The 22,090-nt window shown below is 41.0% G+C and overlaps 1 protein-coding gene and 1 long non-coding RNA gene across 2 annotated transcripts in view; both read right to left on the bottom strand.

Annotated features, from left to right (window-relative positions):
• Window positions 1–22,090, bottom strand: part of LOC127352100 (uncharacterized) — a 152,880-nt gene that overhangs the window by 129,987 nt on the left and 803 nt on the right. The window lies entirely within an intron of this gene.
• Window positions 17,892–20,817, bottom strand: rnf128a (ring finger protein 128a). Its single transcript, XM_051380243.1, has one exon. The coding sequence runs from the start codon at window positions 20,384–20,386 to the stop codon at window positions 19,301–19,303; it is 1,086 nt and encodes a 361-aa protein (XP_051236203.1). The 5' UTR covers window positions 20,387–20,817; the 3' UTR covers window positions 17,892–19,300.

Below are 22,090 nucleotides of genomic sequence, written 5' to 3'. Positions count from 1 at the left end.
ACACACACACACTAGCGCATGCATACACTGAGATGCATCCAACATAAACATCCAATGTATGATGTTACGCACAGATAGGTTTGTGATAAGATAAGCTGCCAACAAGAAAGAATAAAGGAGTGATGGTTGGATGAAGGATAATCACTTTTATGTGTTTCCGACTTGCAGAATGGAAAATAATCAATTTGCCCACTGTTAATGTCTCAAAACATGCACATACAATCACAAGCACTACATGTGCTGTACCACTGAACTCCTGAGGCATTCATGTCAAGTTCACATAAATACAGACACATGCAGAGAAATACATCATCAAAACAGGATTTTGTGTTAAAACATGGCAACAGGAATGCAGATGCATCTGTCCAAATTGTTTCAAATCACAAACACGGGATATCACGGTGGCTTAGCGGTCTACAAAGGCCTACCACATAACAGCAACACTGCCGGTTTGAATCCGGCCAGAGACCTTGGTTGCTTGTCATCCCCACATTTCCTGTATGCCTCTTCACTGTTTACTATCAAAGCAAAAATGTCAAAAACATAGCAAACAACCTTGGACCATCATATATAATGACCATTTTGAGTTATAACTTCCTGCAGAAGCCAGGTCAACAGCCGCGGAAACATTTAAAGTCAAATATTGAGATTGAAAAGGAAAACAGTTTTCATCTAACTGATCTGCACATACAGAAGAAGCGCAAGAGGGCTCTGAGAGCACAGCTCCTGCTTTTTCACAGCGAGGTTATGCAGCCCTTTGGCTGTTTGGCCGGCAGGCTTTGTGGCTCATCGCTGCCGTCAGAATGTTGACACAAGTGCTCCTTCATTTGCTTTCAGCAGGACCTCCCGAAAACTCACACCTCCTAGCAACCCAGCTCTGTCTCTCTCTCACACACACACACACATACAGACACACACACACAAGGGAAACATTCTCCCCTCTGGGTGTTCTAATGGGGGTTGGTGTGTGATTTGGTTGGGAATGGGAAACAACAAAGAGGCGCCTCTTGCTATTCTGATGTACATCCCATCCTCTCAATTTATCAGATGGTCTCTTTGAATTAGTGGAGGCAAATCAAACACAGCTAGTGATTCTGTAGCTGTTTCATTCACTTGTCCCTCCGCCTGGCCACACTTAGTCTCATTACTAGCACCGACTGTTCCCGAACAAAAAGCATGCGTTAGTTGTCATGCAGAAGTGTCTGTGTGTGTCTGTGCACATGTGCGTGTTTATTCCACTTTACAAGGAACACGAGAAGCCGATGCTAAAAAAAAACACATCACTTTTGGATTTGTTGAAGTGGGGTTATATGAGGTACTTATCCATAGTCAGTGTATTAGTCAGTGTATTACCTATTATAGATGGCGGTCAGCATGCCCCGAGTTTGGAAAAGCAGACACCAGCACAAAAGTTAAGCAATGCACTGCTGTGGACATGGACAGTAACAAAACGTATTTCGTCCACCTAAAAAAAAAATCAATATTAGTTTAAGTGTACACTATATTTTTCATTGTTTTACCTTGCTGTCAAGACAGCCCTTTTGGACAGAGAACTGATGTCGTCCTATCACTCTCTTCAGTCACAAGACTCCTTTGACAAAAACATTAGCTTTACAGAACATGTGAGTTGCTGGTCTACCACTGCCACAATCAGCAGCAACTAACAACTCCCGTGCACAAGGCCAAATTACTGTTTTTGTCAAAGGAGTCTGTTGGATTTAGACCATAGGTGGATAAAATGGCTTTGGTTTCCCATCCGGCTGTCTAACAGCAAGGTAAAGCAGTGAAAATATCCTAAATATAGTGTACATTTAAATTGCTATTGTTTTAGGTGGGCCTTTTTTAAGGTGGCCAAAACCTTGAAAAAATATACTGTCCACAGCAATGCATTGCTTAGCTTCTGTGCTGGTACTCTTGTCTGCTTCTCCAAACTGGGGGCGTGCTGACTGCCATAGTAATAAACTGACTATGGATAAGTCCCTCATACAACTCCACTTAAAAAAAAAGTGGAACCAAGCAAGGCCACTCGACTAGATGCAGCAAGATTAAAGTAAATTGCTTAAATTGGAAGTACAGATTAAAATGTGCTCTGAAACATTCGCAAGCAGAAAATACAAAACACACACACACACACACACACACACACACACACACACACACACCACATAGTACGTACTAACAGTAAGAGAGCGATCTGGTCCATTTCTCTGCTTTCTGGTTTTCTCTGCAGCATCTCTTTAGAAATTTAAGGATGGTGATTAGACTGAAAATCATCCATCTGTACTCTTTCCTGTCCTCTTTTCTTAAAAGCCTGGAGGTGAAACCAGCAATTACATTTACAAGGCTCAGTCATGGAAAGGTGCTTAAAGGGTTTCTTTGTGGGCTTTAGCAAGTACATGTGCTCTCTCTGATGCATTAAAATCTGACAGAGTGTCCGCGTAATGCTTCATTTGAAAGTGGAATTAAATAACAGGGAAGAAGCCGAAATTTCTCCGAGTTGGATTGAAAAAAAGTTTTTGCAGTTCAGCCTCTCCAGTCGGGAAAAGCCATCAAAGTCTAATCCATGTGCCAAGCACCCTTACATTGACAGTTGGTTAATGGCACATATTGCTTTGAAAAGTGACTTAAAAGGCAGGCAAGCAAAAGCAAGGAAGAGAAAGGGATTGCTGAAATATGAGGAATGGAAGTGCAGACAGGAAGGAAGTAGTATTTCCTATGCATTTATGAGAAGATACAGACATTTGTATTGCGGATAAACTATAAACAAAACAGTTTAATGAGAGTATAAAGCACAAGCAGGGACTTTTCCCAGTTCTCCCTTACAGAGTTCCAGCCAAGCTTTACAATCAACGGCATTGACACCACAAACAGTGAGAGAGATGGCAGGAGGGAGAGAACTAGGCTGCAGAGATTTTAATTCATTGGTATATTATATAATGGCTGCTAGGATTTCCATGCAGTGAATGGCTACTGTGTTCTCAGATAACCTCCAGGAATGACATGACAACCTTTTTTTATGCCTGCATCTACACTGCAACTGCCACCTGTGTTTTATCATGAGACATTACTATCAAGGACGAATATAGAATGGGATACATATGGAAATAATTATGATGAGTCCACAAAAGCAGTGCATTATATTACACAATGGAAATTAAAAAGAAAAAATAGAACACTGAGGGTATTACAGGTTCCCCTAAATCCTCTTGCAGTCCAACACAGTAGCTCTGTTGCTTCAAATGCACAATTGGAATGTTTTTTCTTCTTAATTTTCTCACAGTTTTTCCACCAGAACTTGAACACACCACCATGCCCCTGGATAATACAATCAAGCTTTATATTCACTGTGATGGATATTATCATAAGTTGTCTTATAAGTTTAAAGATCCAGGGGCACCGTGGTAGTTCACCTGTTAGAGCTGGCGCCCCATGTGCCCAGGCTGATTCCTTGCTGCAGCGGCCATGGGTTCAAATCCAACCTGTGGCCCTTTGCTGCATGTCTTCCCCTCTCTCTGTCTCTCTTTCCAGTCACTCTACAGCTGTCACTATGCATTAAAGGCAATAACAGCCCAAAGTATAATCAGTTTATGCTTTCTTTTATATTAATATTTACAGTAACCCAGAATGGACAAACCAAACACTGGCTCTGGATATGGCCGTCTTCGCACTTGGAAGGAGGGGTAAAGTGAGGAATTGCAATCGGCAACAACACCTCTAGATGCCACTGAATCCTACATGCAGGTCCTTTAAAGTGTTATCCATACACAGCACAAAGGCAGTAAAAGCATCCAGAAACACAGAGCAGCCTGGTATGTTCTGTAAAATGGTCAGCAGTAATATATGAATATGATGTAGTAAACTAATGGAAAAGTATAACTGCATTATAAATTGTCACTGATGAATAAATATAACAAGATAGATATAAAGAATTAGACGTAACAAGATAGTGTCTTGTTACTTTACCAAGCTCAACATGTTGGATTTGTAAGCTTATCTGTTTCGTAACAGAAAATAATAAGAAAGAGACAAAATCTATCACTGTTTATGATGATATTGGTAGTGATGATTATCACCAAAGTAAGGAGGTAGGCAGCTACAGTACATAAGAGCTTTGTGTTAAGGTCAACTCATTCATTTAGAATACTATCAAGGAGGCACTCAGCAAAACTGTACTTTTAACTTTACCATTAACACCAACCCATTAATGACCTCAGCTCTCCATAGGTTAGTCATGTAGCATTGCCTGTCTCATGTAGGGTTGGCACCCTAGAAACCCTAAGAGTAGGTTTACAAACCTAAAGTTAATTTTACCAATTTTTCATTACTTTCGCTGTATGTACAATATGTCAGCTGTACTATTCTGGCAGGTTGGGAAAATGGATGCAATGTACAGCGAAGAAGAGCAAAGTTTGTAGTTATTGAACTCAACGACACAATTTAAAAAAAGCCTAGGCAAATATTTTATTACTCTTGGCTGCTTGCACACATCTGTGATATCATGGATACCTTCGAAGATACCACCCACAGCTGTAAAACATATCTTTTTAAATAAAATATACTTTTCCCATAAATTTGCTGTAGGCGTAGGAGTATGCAGTGCTAAGGTCAGAGAGGGGCTAATACCATCTATAGCTTGTTATTAAGTTTGAAAATTAAAGTGACAAGGTACTGAATCTAGATTTATGCCATTCAGTATTACCATACATAGCATCGACCCGGTGATACAGGCCAGTCTCAGAGAAAGAGTCAAGAGACACAGATAAAAAACAGTGTTAAGAGCTAGGGGAGAGAGTGAGATGAATATCTGTCCAATGTGGTTCTTTAAGATGCACAGACCATGCTCCAGCACCTGCAAGTAAGGTACTTATCTGTCAGATTTCATCTGCTCACCAGGCCGTGTGTGTATGTGTGTGAGTAAGAAGTGCAGAAGGGGTGGGTGAGAGGGGCAAGTTGCAGCAAGCCTATCGAGCGAGCATTCATTTACTGAGACTGTAAACACCTGATTGAGTTTAACTCTTATTGTGAGGGTATCACGTGTTCAGGTTAGGGATTATCACCACAAAGTGTCCATCTGATAGTTACATAGCCCTCAACCTGCTTTGTCAAGGTAGAAATAAACAACTCTATTTCTCTTTTCTTTCTTCTTTTCTGTTTCTTTCCATTCTCTTTCTCCGCCCCCCTCTGAAGTCTGACTCAGGCCCTTTACAGTGTGGGTGTTCTTGTTGGTAAACCGATGGATTATCCCAGTTGCTTTATGACTAAAGTCTAGCCTGCGATTACGGTGCTTTGTCATTGGGAACTCACATCTTCCCAGACACGCACCCTGAGACACACCCCGACACACACACCCTATGCCCGAGGGGGTGACGAGAACATACATCACAGCTGATGGGGCCTTCATCACCTGCAAAAGCCTGGGAAAGCCCCTGAGTCACAAATATATCCAAACACTCATAAACAGCCTGTAGTGTAGACCTACCCTCAGGCTAGCACTGTGGCTGAATGAGCAAGATTATAATTATAAAAATATTACACCATGTGCAAAAATATTTCTTCACATAACAAAGAGCCTGCTCGGATTGGAATGATAAGATCAGACATAAATTACCAATCAGAGCACACCTGCAAAAAGACAGGCCATATAAATTACAAAAATACTAAAATATAACTGTCCCCATGGCTCAGATTATGTGGAGCAGTTGTAAGTGCAGCACTCTGCCTTTGTTACCGGGCTTAATTGAACATAGCTTGGATCTGACGTTGGCTAACAACATGAAGTTAGCTCCCTCCTGCATTAGTGCCAGAGCAAATTAATTCTCCCTACAGATCAATGGGCTTATAGTCTATACACATCAGCACAGAGAGATTTCACAGGCAGGCTGCTGTATCAGCTGCCCAATTTTCTGCTTCTACTCCACAGCCATGCCCCAACCAACCTTGTTTATTATTGAGAAATCAGATCAACACACCAAGGCCCATACAGAGCCAACAACTTTCTCCAGTGTTTCCCTCTTTTTCATCTATACTGAAACAAACATAAACGTGCCCTCGCTGCCCTACACAGAGTCCAGATCAATACGTAATGGGCGTCACACTGAGCAGATGATCCCTCTCTGACTCTTCCCATCCTGATTGAACACTGTCTCTTTGTGTTGTTAAGGCGCATCTCCTGCCTCAGAGAGAGCGAAGGATTGAAGGAGGGTATAGCTGGAAGGAAAAAGAGGAGTGAGGACAGAGAGTGACGGAGGGGAGAAGATGGCACGGAAAGGAGGGAAGAGCTGAGTGCCAAGATGTTGCACAACAACCCCTAGTCTTTCCAACAGGAAGAATTATCATTCAGGGCAAAAACACATCAACAACGATCCAATACCCTGGACTCATAGGATACAGCTTAGCACCACCCCCATACCCAACGGCACATACCCACACATAACCTAAAAGGAGCTTGCAGACATTTTCCTCTCTCTCAATATAGCTAAGAAAAATTATATTTCATATCATACCTATAGAAGTTATAGTAACCCTTAAAGGATAAGGATATTCTTTGACCACTTCTGTGGCACTAGGCACTAAGCCCCTTTGTTTCTACTGAAGATGTAAATCTTAAAATAGTGTCAAAAGTATGTAGTTGTTTCTTATATATAAGTAATTTCCAAAAAAAATAAATAAATACTTAAACTCGAAGAAGTATATGGTGCATTTGTTGGGAACTATTTTCAGATACAGATTAATACACTTTTGCTGCACTACTGAGTATTTCCAGTGGAATTGATTCTAAATAAGTGCCCATGTTCATGGTAATGAAGAAACATGTCAGCCAGTGTATTTGGGTGGTTCAAGTCATTTATGTGTTTTTAAAACCTTTTGAAAAACAATGGCACAGATGAATAATCTATATCAGGCTTTGACAAGCAATACTCTTAAGTGGGATGAATTCCTTGTTGATTTTGTTCTCTTTGTTGACAGTAAAAGTAAAGCATTGCCATTCTATTCTTTTGAATACCAAATCGAATAATATTCTTTATTGTTGCCCCTCAATAACCACAGATTCACATAAACAAATATTTTTGGAGTAAAAGCAAAGCTATAACAATATACAGTACTAAGCTACCCAACTGTACACCAGCCATATTGGAAGTAATGGCACAAATGGGTGCAGTTCTAGAATGTAAAATTAAAAAATAACTTTAGAAAAATAATTTACTATTTAAGATTTACTTTTCTTTTAGAAATTATTGACCCAATTTCAGCACAAGGAAACTGTATCCAGTCAGAACTACAGCTTTGATAATAGATATTAATGCTAAATCTTACAAGTGCTTCTAAAATCTACTTCATGTGAAGAAAATGGCCAAAACCTTTAGTCCCCTAACAGTCGGGCCCTTGAGTGCTGCTCTTACAACAGAGTCTAGTCAGAGTAGTAGCCTTAGCTTAGCGGTTACGCCTCTGCATGATATGGAAAGTAAAAAGGCTGTCATTTGGCCTTAGGAGCACTTCAAAAACCCCGCAGTGTGAGCTGTAGCACAAGTGACATACACACACACACACAGGGGGCCAATGGCTTGTGTGTGTGTCTGTGTGTACGGTGTACATATGTTGCTGCATAGGTGCACGTGCGTTCGTGTGCGCTTATGCATGTGTGTTTATATGTGTGTGGGTGTATGTGCTGGGTGAGGGGAGGCCTATTAAAAAGCCGCCTGAGGAGAGGGCTTTCAGTTGGGAATCTATGGGGGGCAGAGAGGATGGCAGGGCCATTGTGTGTCAGAGTTCCATCCTGAGAGCTGGAATTAGAGCCTTTTTCCTCTGCTCGGCTGGAAGACTTTGTACCACCACCGACCCAGTGTTTAATTAGAGCAACTCTGGAGAGACAGCGGTGAGAGGAGAAGAGAGGGAGGAACACGAGCGATGAAGAAAGAAACAAACGGGGGAAAAAGAACAATCATTGGAGGAAAGTGGGGGGAAAAGAGAAAGAAAAATTGGATTCACACCGTTTGGCAATGCTGTGCAAGTTTGATTGGAAGTGTAATGAGGTGAATGATAACAACATGATGTGAAATATGATAAAGGTTAGCCCTGGTGGTGTCACGAGAATCTCTGTAGCATGCCACTGATTGGAAATAGCAGCTAATGTGACAAAACCTTCAGTGTGTATTTGACTTTCAATTCAGTTAGCTTCCACCCTTTCAAGATTCCTCACACAAACAATGTTGAGGCCTGCTGATATGCCTTTGTGGAGGTTATAGTCCAATCAAATTAGGTAAACAAAACATTAATGGATGATAATGAATGTGAGCATTATCTCCAAATAAAGTGGCCATTAATATTGATGACGGTTTTTATTCTAACGCATTACAAACCAAAGCAACATCAATATTTGTCAGAGCAAATGAGTGCGAGAATGTACATTTATCGGTGATTGGATAACTAAATGGATAGATAGAGGAGATAAACACGGGCTGTGGTCTGCTCTTCAGATGATCTATCCGTTTAGGCTTGTAGGGTTCATTTATGCTGAATGGGTTGATTGTTATAGGAGGTAAACAATGTGTCAAGCTTCATTCCAGAACAACTCATTCTGCTTAACAGCTAATGCCATTAAGGCCTTCTGGTAAAAGGGGTTGTCTTCCAAAGAGCTGCTTGTTTGTTATAATAATGGATGTCAGTGTAAATGCTGTAGGGGTGTGTGTGTGTGTGTGTGTGTGTGTGTGTGTGTGTGTGTGTGTGTTGTGTGTGTGTGTGTGTGTGTGTGTGTGTGCGCGCCTTTAAATTCCCACCTACAAGACTCCTCACAAAGGGAAAAAAAGGGTTTAGTGATGTTGATGATGGATTTTTTGAGACTGTCATGTCATAACACTGTAAAGCAATTAAATGGAAAAGAAGGCCTATCATGGGACATCACAAGACTGGGTCTACAGTACACAGACACACAAACACACACTCCCCTAGAGTGAGATGAGTGTTGACCCTGGCTATATTTGGGCTTTCTCTCTCCAGTGTGTCTTAATCCTGCTGTCTGCTGTGTTCCACCTGATTAGTCTGATCATTCACTTCTGACAGGCCCATTTCTTAACCCTCCACACAAACACACGCACAGACACACAAAGGAAACACAGTCATACAAACACACATGATACATCACACACACACACACAGACAATACAACTCGAAGGGCAAGAAAATAAAAGCCTGAAGAGAATGACGTGTTGGGCTAGTCACTCACAAGGAAAATATCCCATCATAGCCTGCAGTTACTAGTGTCACACATCACTTCACATGGCCAGTCACAAACACTGGCTCATTTAATGTGTGGTGCGCACACACACACACATATAATGAAAGCCAATCAACGTATAGAAATCCCTCAGGAAAAGGTTTCCACACCAAAATATGCATAATGAACCCACGTATATTCTCCTAAGGGATTTCAGTGCCATGAGATAGGGAGGTATGAACTCAGGAGGCAAGAAACAAATGCAAATGTGAGGTACGACTGTGAGGTAGAAGCTGGGTTTCCCATACAATGCCTGAATAATATTGTCCTTCACCTGCTGAGATCTAAAGCAGTAATCAAGAGGCGTGGAGAGGCATGGCGACTATTTCTGTGTGGGGGACCTCGCTGACTCTGACTGACTCCCCCAGGCTGCAGATAAGAGTCAGCATAGTGTGTGTGTGTGTGTGTGTGTGTGTGTGTGTGTGTGTGTGTGTGTGTGTGTGTCTGTGTGTGTCTGTGTGTATTCATGCATGTAGGTGAAGGAAGTGTATCCCACCCCCTCTGTTAAGCCATCTCTCTTACTCTCTTTCTCTGTTGCTCCCCCATCTCATTGATCCTGTATTCCAAGCAGTTCCTCGATGACCAACCTGCTGTTAGAGCTGTTGCTGTAGCCGAAGTTGATTTAGTTGAGCTTGCCGTGACCAAACTCTGAAGGACCATTCTCCTCAGTGGCTGTAAATTACATTTATTTACAAGGAGGATCAGGAGAGGGAGGGAAATGTGAGGGTGTGGGTGTTTTATCTGTGTTCATGTTGTGCCTGTCCAAACCAAGTTGGTACCACTCTCTAATAAAGGCACCCTTCATAACACATATAAAACTTGAAACTAATGGCATTGTTATTGGTCAATAAATTCTTAATGGTTAATAAATACTTAACTAACTTTATCAGTTGTAAGCCTTTAATGGAAGAGCTTTGGGATTGCCAGGTTGCGAAAACCTTTGGCTTGTTTATCCTCCTCCAGCGTCACATTTGCTTTGTCTTTTAAGGGATCACCGTGAAGGAATCATTTAACGTTTTGGGAATTTATTTGCTCTCTAACGGAGAGTTAGATGAGGAGACTGATGGACTCAGCAGCCGGTTCGCTTAATTTAACAAGAAGACTGGGAAAAGGCACAAACAGCAAGTCTGACAAAATCCACCTACCAGCACATCTAAAGCTCACTAACATTTTATATCTCATTTGATTAATCCATACAAAAACAGAAGTGTAAAAATGACATTTTCCGTATCTGACTATTTATTGGCTGGGAGCAGAAACTTCCTGGAGTGTCAGCTGGTGGCCTGCCATCTGCTCGGGTTTTGAAACAATTGGACAGAGCCAGGCTAGCTGTTTCCCCCGGTTTCCAGTCTTTGTGCTAAGCTAAGCTAACCAGCTGCCGGTAGTTGCATTATACTTAACGGACAGATATGAAAGTGGTGTGAATCTTCTCATGTGACTCTCCACCAAAAAGCAAACATGCGTATTTAGCAAAATTACCAACAAATTCTTTCATTTATCATAAAAGAGTCTTCCGATCAACTGTCCCTTCTGGCAAAGAGCTGCAGAGCATCTGGACCAAAGTGCATTTATTAAGAACCCAGTGACATTTCCAACTGCAGACACGATGGACTGTTTTCTGGTTTCTCATTTTCTAAAAATCCATTATCTCTGCAGTTATGTATGTTAATAAGTCATTAATAAAGGGTTTTTGGACACAATTCATCAAGTCTGCAGCTGTAAATGTTAATTTGTTATTAATAAATGGATTGTGTTCCAGACACTCTCCAGCATTTTCCACAAAGTAAATGATTAGTCTTACTGATAAAGTGTAAGACCATTAATCATTAACCATTAATAAACACATTTAGTTACAACCTATAAACCATTTATAAATAGTTCCCTGTTAAAAAATGGTGCAACTACTTCGGAAACCAAGCATAAATGATATTCTCCTGGTGGCATTCTAACCTCACCTAAACCACAAATCCCAGCTCAGTCAAGACCACACAGGAAACTTTCACAAAGAGCTGTGGCTGCGGTTTGGAGAAGGTGAACACAAATAAACTTTGTCAAGTGATTCCCTCTATCCCTCTCATCGCCGTAACAATCCTCTTCCAGCCTGAGGCCAAGATCCTCTTTGTTTACGCAACATCACATGGTGTTCTAGATGACCCTACCTGAAGCCAGGGACTCATATCTATTTCCCCCACTTTAGCTCTGCATCCCTCCCCCTGCTCAGGCCTCAGCTCAGCCACAGATCAACTATCCCATGGCTTGCACAAAGGAAGCTTCACTGGGATGTAACTCATGCCTGCACATATAGAAAGTCAGGACAAAGCCTTCTATTCTCCTCTAGCAACAACAACACCTTTTGTATTGTCGTACAAAGGAAAATACATTGTGAGCATTTGCCAGCAAGAACTAAATAGTTACAAACAGCTAGAACATTTAGTTCAGTTACACACCAAGACAATACGTAACAAATGTATGCCACGGAACCACAACCCATGAGTTACATGTTCCTAAATTTTATTTTGTGAGGGTTTGTGTTTGTGTAACTATCCAGAACAGCTGATCAGAAGGGAGCTAAAGATGCTTGAACAGCTTCAGGTTGACCCAGAAGTCCCCCTACTGTCCTGCTTAAGAAGTGTGAAGTCTCCCTATACGGCATACCCTGGACAGATAAAGCTTAAAAACAAAGGTATACTGATACTTAGTGATTGCAGTGTTTAAATACACATTAAACACATTACATATCCCTTAATTTGCAAACTCAGATGCAACAATTTGTAATTGAAAAAAAGTGAACAAAAAAAGTTATTGTTTGGTAGCATAAATATTTAAACAGCAATTAATCTCAGTTTGTGTTATGCAGTAGATACACTCTTCATTTGTCAGCTGATTTGCGCTGTTAACAGTGTCTGCGCATACAAGTTTGTAATAAAGAAAAAGAAAAGAAGTCACTCAGAGAATTATGCAATCAGGATCTTATCTCAGACTTAAGGTTCCTGCCTGCCGCTTATCTGATTTCCATTTGATTGCTGGCGTGTAAAATGGTATTGCACTACATAAATGTTAAGGTCACAAAGAACCAAAGTGAAGATAAATGCTGTTTCCATAAACAAGATATGGAGGTGAGGGGGAACACAGAAAGATATTTGAAGTGAAAAACCATGAGCTGATTCTACTAAATGAGCAGATTCCAGCAGGAACCACAGCTGTATGTATTATTTAAACAAAACAGGGGTATGAATTTACAAGGTTTTCTATAATAGAAGATCTAGAGAAGTAACTTGTCAAAAGTCTTATTGTTGATTAGAATATTTATACACACCAGCAGGTTTTTAACAATTAAACCCCAAAGTCACAAACAAACATAATGACCACATACTAACCCCAGTGACATACACACAACCCTGTAAGCATCTATTAGATGTTTGTGAGTGAGGCTCTTTGTGTGATGATCCTTTATGTGTGGTTGACCCTAACATCCTCTACAGTGGAGACAGAAGTGTTTGATTTGTGTTTGGTACTCTTCTTAACATCTAAGTTGTTGACTTGTCCTCTAGATTCAACCCGTGCTGCAGTCTCCTTCCATTCACCCCCCCTTACTGTATCACCCTCCCCCTTCTCTTTTCTTTTCTGAACCACTTATATATCGTTTCACAATGGGAAAGCATCTGCTGTATGTACCAACTTAATCCAGCAGACATAACCAACCCTGGCATGGTGACTGGGCATGAATATAAATGCAGAAAAACCTGGTATTGCTGAAGGAAACACATGGCAGACACAGAATACACAGATACAAGGCGTGCGGATAAACTACAAAACAGAGTGGGGAGGAGCCTTGAGTAGTACTAGTGGACTGATTATAAAGTCAGACATGTTATAGGGTGTCATACTGATACATACTGTACTATATCATTCATCAGACAAGGCAGAGGTAAAGTGAAGGTTGAAAATTGCAAAGAAACTAAGTAAGACCTGAGTTTACAACTTAAAGTTTAACCCTGAACGTTGTGCTCATTGCTTCATTAAAAAAACTTCATTAGACCAAAGTCCAGTTGCAATAATCCACCTTGGACAAACACGTAATTCTGCCAAGTAGCTCTTCACACACAGATCAATCATAAATGATCTTCCTATTAGTTTTTTCTATTTTAGTATAAAATACATCAGCTACAAATAATACTGACTCTGTTCATACTAAAGCATGAGTAACACTTTATAAGCAACAAATGTACTCTAATTTTAGCAACTATATCTTTTGAAATGCAACCAAAGTTGAGCCATGTCCCAGCAATGACCCTTGGTGTACAAAAATTAGGACAAACCTTTGAGTGACTTTTATTGGTAAACCAAATGGCAGCCACAGCTTGTGGACAAACTGTGCAGGGAAGCCCAGGCAGGCCTGTGACAGATGGTCAGAGTGAACGGGTGACTGTTGACAATGTGTGCTGCGTTCAGGAAAGCACATTCAGCACAATGACACAGAAAGAGACGAGAGAAAACCTGAAGCTTCTGTTGTGTCACTTTAGACACATATAAACCCACACTCACAATGGATGGACGCACACGTGCACAACGGTACAGCAAAAATACCACGCTAGCAGGAAAAGACAAGCAGGGACACAGCCATGCCCTCGACTGACTTGTGCACAATAAATCTTTCAACCTATTTTATGCCCAAAGCTTTCTCACCTGCTCTCTCCCTTATGTCAAAATCCTAACACAAACATCAGCCCGCCCTGTCCCCAGGTAATGCCTCCTTTGCTTTTCTTCTTGTCCTGCTAGCTCTTTGCAATTAAGCAAATGGGTCATTAATTAATCGCCGCAGGCAACAGGACATGAGAGGAGTTAATCAGACTGAATGGATGGACTGCTGGGAAAGAGCATGACACACAAACACACATTTGCACACACACACACGTCCACTTTCACAAACTATTGACATTTCTGAAAAGTGAGCCTCCAGTTAGACGTGCATGAAGAGAATTACAGAAAATGGCAGGAGTTGATGAAAAGCAGCTTGATCATTGATTCGTGTTGTCAAACTGTGCTGAGTGGCAGTTTCTTCTTGGAGGAAACGTTGGTTGAAATCTTGCCTCAGGCCATCAACATTCAGAGTGAGACGAGGATATTTTTCCAGCGTGTGATGGTACACAGCTCAATCGTTGAGACCGAAGACTGCTGACAAATCATTTTCATGAAGTATATACAAATAGGGCTATTGACGGGGAAAACCACACAGGATTCGTATAGGCTGGATTTATACTGAGCAAATTGGTTTGATAAGTACGGGGCCGGTCTCAGACAGGTGGAAGCTCCGTGCTGAGACATCACTTTGGCTGTTGTTGAGACAGAGGCTGATTTTGAATGCAGACATGTTTCTCAGACCTTTTCTGCTTTAAAGGTGGGTTTCTCTTGAGGCACATACTCTTTTTATCTTTCTTGTTCTTTGCTTCTCTGCCTCTCTCTCTGACGTGTGTGTGTGTGTGTGTTTGTTAAATAGATGATAGATCAGGATAGGACTGAAGTAATGACATGCAAAATGTTGAGAATGTTTGGAATCTAGACCAGCAGAAGAGCATACCAAATGTGTCCCACACCACACAGCAGGAGGGGCAAAACATAAAAGTCAATTATTATCATTCATTTTGTTTGAATCTAAGTTGGGCAGCAACAATTATTTCAATTTTTGATCATTCCACTAATTATTTTCTCCATTTATTGTTTTGCTACAGTGAAATAGTGAAAAATGTCTTCAGTTTCCCAAACCAAAAGCAACATATTTAAATTTGCTTGTTTTGACCAAGTAACTTTTTCTGTCACATAAGACAAAGGAAAGCAACAAATCTTCATATTTGAAAAAGGTGTAACCTGAGTGTTCAGTATTTTTTCTTTACAGAAAACAAGCCATCAAACATCTCCAGAATATCATTCATTTAGAGGTTTTCCTTGATTTCTCAGCTAGTCAACATAATGCTATATTAACAGTTCTCCTGTAGATGGCAGACTTTTAAACATTACAGCCCATTTAGCAGCTAAACCAAACCAGATTCAGCACTAAAAATGAACAATAAGTTAAAACTAGAGGGAGTGATACAAAAAAAAGGCCCAGTTTTTCCATTGTGTGAGACACAGATAACCAAGTGACATCACATCCTGCCGCTGCCATTGAGTCAGGAAGGGAGAGGTGTTTCTTCCTCGGACATCCTCTCTTTTCCTTTAACCACAGAGGTCAGCCCGCCTGCCCTTTTGCTGTCTGTCAGCAGGAAAAAGAGAGCAATGGAGGGTGAGCCGGCCAACAAGTCAAAAGACAGGATAGGACGTGGCAGTAACGACAATGACACAGGATGAGAGTTGTTTAGTCCAGTGCACTCAGCACTATCTGATCTGCCAGAGAGACAACAAGAGGAAGGAAGGGTTGACATCAAGCAGAAGCGAAGACTATCACCTGGACAAACCTGAAACACTGCTGCTGTCGTGGTAATACATTACAGTAAGTATGTGCAGAACATGTGACGCAGACTTCTATAGGCAGCAAACATTCTAGCATTAAAACTACTGCTTCAGATATGAACCACATGGAACATTAGAAAAATATTAACTTGTTTTTTGCAACCAGTCCTCCTAATAATATGAACATAAACAGACATAAACCCTACTGGGAGGAAAAGGAGTTGTGACTAGTATACTCAATATTTGCACTTCATCACTGAGCCAATGAAACACTAAGGATGTGGAGTGAAAGGATTATATATATCTACCAGAGCGTTTGATCTAGTGGTCTATGTAAGCAGTAAGAGAAGAGAGAAATGTTTTATGTTGTACTTACTGACGAAATGGATTCACTTATTTCTTACTGCACTTTTGTAATCAAATTTCCCTCCTTCATTAGGATAATTACTCAGACAGTCTGGGACAACAGAGCCTGAGACAAGACCAACTACTGTAATTTAATTAGACTTTCCTCTGCTCTGCTGAAGTGCACAGCAGAGGGAGAGACCTCACCGTTGGACGGATGGACAGACAGATATAGAACTTTAGCTGGGCTATTAAAGTATACAGCCAGTGACGTACTAAATTTCATTATGATGGGATTTATTACTCTGTACTTTCCACTCAAGCAAGAAATTGCCCCAGTGCCTGAATACCAAAAATGAAAGGATGGACTGGATTGTGACCAGTTTTACCTTTGCTGGAATTTAATTCAAAATTCACTGCAAATAGGGATTTTCTCCACCAGGTGGTGTTGCAGGGCTATCATAAACAGCAGGGACAAAGACAGTTTCGGCCTAAAGCCTGAACAGAAAGCAGTGTATTCTTGTATATTCAAACACAACGCCACTTCTTGTTCCAGATTTATTTCTTACCATAGAAAACAGAAAGATATTTACTGTGATTAGACTGTATAGGACCAGATAAGCTCTCAGGCCACCACAGTAGTTAATTCCACTGTTTGATTCCTATCTGGAACTGAAGGTCAAGTGCAGTATTAGAGTACAGCCACAGACTAGTATGCCATTAAATGAAAACCTTCTGACTCAATTTTCTCTTTAACAACTGCAATAAATCAGAGGAGCGCCACCGCTGAGCTAAACGTGCCTCTAACCCAGGGCCTGCCAGTTGTTCCCAGCCTGGCCAGTTAGTTCAGTATTGATTCTCTGTCTCGCTGTGATACCACTATAACCATCTGACCTATGAAGCGCACAGCACCGGCCTGAAATCCAGTGCACGCCGCCCTCGGACGAGAGAGGGAACACCATGAGAGGAATGGCTCAGCTCACCCTGTTGGCTCTGGACCACAGCGATTTTACTAAAAACTTCTGCACTCAGCTCATGCTCTGTTAGTCTACCTACTTTAGCATCTACACCTTTCGCCCTATCTCCCCTCACCAGACACCTCGACTGTAGACGGAATGTAGAAATTTACAAGGAAATGAAGGAATGTATATCTTTTTTCTGGTTCTGCTTTTTTCTTGTGAAATATTGGATACTTCTCAGGCCTCTGAAAATCCTTTAAACGAAACGATCCAAGAAGGAAAATCAACCCTTGGTTGAGCTGCTCACTCAACTCATGTCGACACTGAAACCATAATATGTGCTGAAGGGTCACAAGCGGGCATTACATTATTTTAGGTCACAGGCCCAAAAGGCTGGAGCCACTACTCTCATTTGACAGTGTATCAGATGTCTTGACTGACACAGAAAATATATTCAATAGCCTCCCACAAATTCAAAAGAGGTCCTGCAATTTCATTAGGCTTTACTGTGGATGCACAACTAAAATACAAAGGAAGGATAATAAAAGATTTCCATTCCATTACCATAACACTGCATATCTCTACTTGCTCGGTCAGGCCCTTCTACTTATGTGATATGATGATTATCCAGCTCAAGTTCAAGGTGTGTGCGGATGGGCTCCCACCTGTGCAGAGGTAATTACAGTTTCACTCCTCTCCGACAGTCATTGGGAACAAGACTATAACTCAGAGAGTGAGACACCACTTAACCACACATAGACCTGCTTGATGTAAAGCAACACACCTGCACATTCATTCTCACCCATATATTCCCTCTCCACACATACATAAACGCATTCTTACAAGCACATATGCTCATAAAGTTGGCCTCATTTTGAGGGATTTATTGCATTCTAATAAGCATCAATGTGATTTAATACAGCAAGTCATATTCATTTTTACAGAACAATCTAAGACTCCTGGAATCTGTTAAAGAGTAGTGAAAACAATTTAATATAGAAAAATATATTAAGTACCATAATCAGCATATCCCCACCAGCAAACAAAAACATAAAACAATTCTTTAGCTTTATCATTTACAGAGGGAGACGCTTAATCTTTGATTGCAAGAATCTCAAACATGTTCAAAAATGTACACATGTAAGAGTTTAGAGGTAGACCACAAGGCTTGAATAAACTCAATTCCAAAAAATTCAAAAGGAAAAAACCTGGAAGACCTGTTCAATAATAATGTTTATATATGAAAATCAGCTGTTAAGAGGGCTTTACATATATTATGTAGAAAGAACTTCATGATTGTTAAATTGGTCTCAGTATATATAATTTAAAAAAACAATACACGTAAAGATGATTTTCCCCTATCCAAGAGACAGATAACATATTTTGGATGCATATCATCTACAGTTCCTGTGACATTTATTGCACTGCCATATTACCCTGTCTCTCACACACAAAAGGAGCTATATGCAACCCCACAATTTTAAAAAAGGCTTAAAAATTCCTATTTTAAATGTTGTGAACATGTTTCTGCAGACGATGTTTCTAAAGAGTTCCAGCCCCTCAGGTGATACTATTCACTCATTGCAGTGCAATGCATGACATGCTGCTTTTCCAGTCAAGGGTGTGTTCATAAGGGTGTGTTTGCGAATACAGCCTGACAACCTGGCAATTACAATGGAAAAACATACTCCAGTTTAAAAAGAGCAGAAAGAAAGTCAAATTGTTAAAGTGAATTGAATTAAGAAATAAATTCAGCCTTGAATTTAAAAGACAAATGTCAATTGTGTGAGACTGTGAGAAACTAACAAGACAAGCTTTTTTGTGCGAGGACATTTGGCCCCAATTTCAAACAGATAGTCAAATGCTCTGCTGCACTTCCTCTCTAACCAGTGTCGACTGTCGAGCTGGTGTGTTCACTATGCAAAACAGCAATTTGACACTGGGCACACTCCATGACTACTCAGTGTACAGCATCTATTCTAACCATCTAATGGTAACTTTATGAACACACCCAATAATTAAACACTTGCACCAAGACAGACAAAGAAAATGCAGTGGCATCCAAGCTGATTACACAAGGTCCATTAAGATATTAAATCCTTGACTAAAAATCTATTTTAGCATGCCTGCATTACAAGATCAACATTGTTTTTCGTGTTGGAAAATTATAGTTTGATTCCATTGTGCTGGTTCAATGTGTCCCAGAAAAATATCATATTTCAAACAGGGAATTTGACTGTGTCCTGGTTTGTTGCTGTTTTGCTTCTGATGCTGTTGTTCATCCTCTCGCAGCCTCAGAGTCTCCCTGGAAGGCCCTGTTGTCATAGCGATGCTGTCTCTCTGGGTCAGGGCTCGCTGGGTCAGTCAGTGGGACTTCGTACAATGGTTCTCCTCCTGTCACTGTGATCACAGTGACATCTGGTGGTGATTCAGTAGAAATGTCCTCTTTTGTCTCCTCCTCAACCCCCAGGGCCTTCAGGATGTCGCACTTGCACATGGGGCAGGTCCTCCTCTCCAGCAGCCAGGGCTCGATGCAGGCTTTATGGAAGATGTGGTCACATGTTAGCACTGTCACCACTTCGCCTGCCTTGTATGATTCAATACACACGGCACACATATGGGACTCAGAAGTAGTTTCCTCATCCTCTGTCTTGAGTGTGCGTACTTGTAGACGCCTAATGGCCTTCTTAGCCTCAGATTTCAGCTTCCTGTCGGTGCGCCTGTGCATGTTTAGATTGTACAGACGATTTGCAGAGATAAACACAAAGTAGGTGATCGAGGCAGCTGTGACAATGAAGAAGGCGATGGACAGGAAGTAAAGCCAGTATGTGTCCATCCAGGGTCCATGAGGGCTGCCTACATCAATAAGCATCTGAACTTCTGTCCCATTCTTCACCAACTTGACAACCTCCATGCCCTGAGTGTTGCCAATCATGATAGCCACAATACCATCTGCATCTGGGTGCGACATGTGAGTGGTGCTGTTGCCACTGCCATCCATGTTGTACACCACCACACCAGCTGCTCCTTGACGTTTGGCAGCATTGATCTTATCACTGAAGGTACAGTTGCCCCTTTTAACCAGAGCTATCCAAGCAGGTGAGCTGGAATTGCGATTGTAGACAGGATCTGAGCCACAGCCTTTGGGGTCTCCTTTGGGAAGCGTAATAATGCCAGAGGCTTTCTCCAGGGGAGAGTTACGACCATACACGCCACACTCACAGTATTTGTCCTCAGTCTTATTGTTGCTGTTAACATAGCTTATTTCCACCACGGCTGTCCAAAACACGAAGGCAGCTGAATAGTGAACAAACCCTGACAAACACAGCGAAAGCAGCAGACTGTGTTGTGTCTTCTTACCCATGGTAACTTCCTTCTCAAAACAACAGGAAGCCCTCTGTTAGCTTCTTTAGCTTCAGAAAAACTTCTTTGTTAGTCCCAGTTCCTGGTGTGTTTGAGCCACGGCGATCTGAATACAGCTGCTGTTTCACCCAACCTGCTGTCTGCCGTAATCCGATATGAGCCTTTGGTAACACAACACGAGCTATGCGTCAGCCACTCACCTCTCGTTATCTTCCTGAACCTTGAACACTCCTTGCAGAGGGCAGGGTGCTAGCATTCAACAAGTTGAAGTACACAAAACACAGAGACCTGTGCGGTTTTAAGAGCCAAGGAACAGTATAAGGGAAGGTAGGACGCGATAATAAAATGATAAGGATAGTTTCACGGACAGAGGTCAGGAACACAAAGTAATCTTGTGAAACTAATAAAACCTGCTGGCTTTTTCTTGTGTAATGATGAGTGGACAGTTCAACCAGTTTTTCTAGTTTGGCTCGTTTCCTTCCCCTATTTCTGTGACTGACATCACTGCTGCTGCTGAAAAGCAAACTGACAAGTATTACTCCTCTTCCTTGTAGCTACCCCCCTTAAAAACACACATGCTCTGCTTCTACCACACATTTTAACAAAAATACACAGACATATTATAACTGTGTCCTTTAAATGACACAGGATTCACACATAATCATATCATAAAGATTTCCCCTTGTGTTTGGAAGGGGTACTTTAAGAGTTTTATTCCAAAGAGCTAGCATACCAGTGCCAACTGAGATGGAACAAGGCATTGTCAAGTTTCCATTGTATCTTCTTTCACACAAGTGAAAGCACACACACACACACACACACACACACACACACACACACACACACAGGTTTCAGATGACAAATGAGATGGAGAGCTTTCTTGGCAAGCTGCTATTTTACCTTAGTTCTCCAACACACACACACACACACACACACACACACACACACACACACACACACACACACACACACACACACACTGCAATACACAGTCCTCTGTAGACTGTGCTATTAAATCATTTATCTCAGTGGGACAAAAATCTGTAAATAAAAAAAGAGCCAGGTATTTATTCTTAAGATGGCTGCAGCTCACAGTCCTTGATAACAAGAACAATGGAGCTGCTATGACCCTTAAATTCCTGAAACTCAAATAGTTACTTAGACACAGCAGAAGGTAAAGTACAATGTGAAAACTCTGAACTAGATATTAACTAATAACTCATTAAAAAAATGTTTTTTACTCTCCATTTAAAAAAACCCAAACATTCTAACATATTGTAGTGTGAATTTAACAATCACATTTTTAAGATATCCTCAAAGACTTCCTGCTGCAATACTGGCACCTACTGGCTGGATGAAGGTCTGGTCAGAGACAATAACAAACATATTCATGAAGTGAGTCACTCAGACAACCAGACCTAAACACTGTGAGTAATAATAACAGTTGATATCACACCTAATATAAGTGTATGTCATCAATACATATGATTTTATCCAAAAGGATAGCTTGTCATTTTAGCAGTATTCCATATTGTGGGCTAGTCTGGTGATGAAATAACGTCCACATATAAAAATACCATAAAAGAAAACTGAAGTCACATCCTGCAGACCCAGAACGTTCACTATTAAATGAATAAATAGACATTATTATATAAATAATCTTGTGAATAAATACAGACAACTATATATATTTGTATAAATAAGC

This window comes from Dicentrarchus labrax, unplaced genomic scaffold, assembly GCF_905237075.1.
Source record: "Dicentrarchus labrax unplaced genomic scaffold, dlabrax2021, whole genome shotgun sequence".
NCBI classification, from domain to species: domain Eukaryota; kingdom Metazoa; phylum Chordata; class Actinopteri; family Moronidae; genus Dicentrarchus; species Dicentrarchus labrax.
Note: the sequence above shows the minus strand (reverse complement) of the source record. Positions and strands in the feature narration are given on the sequence as shown.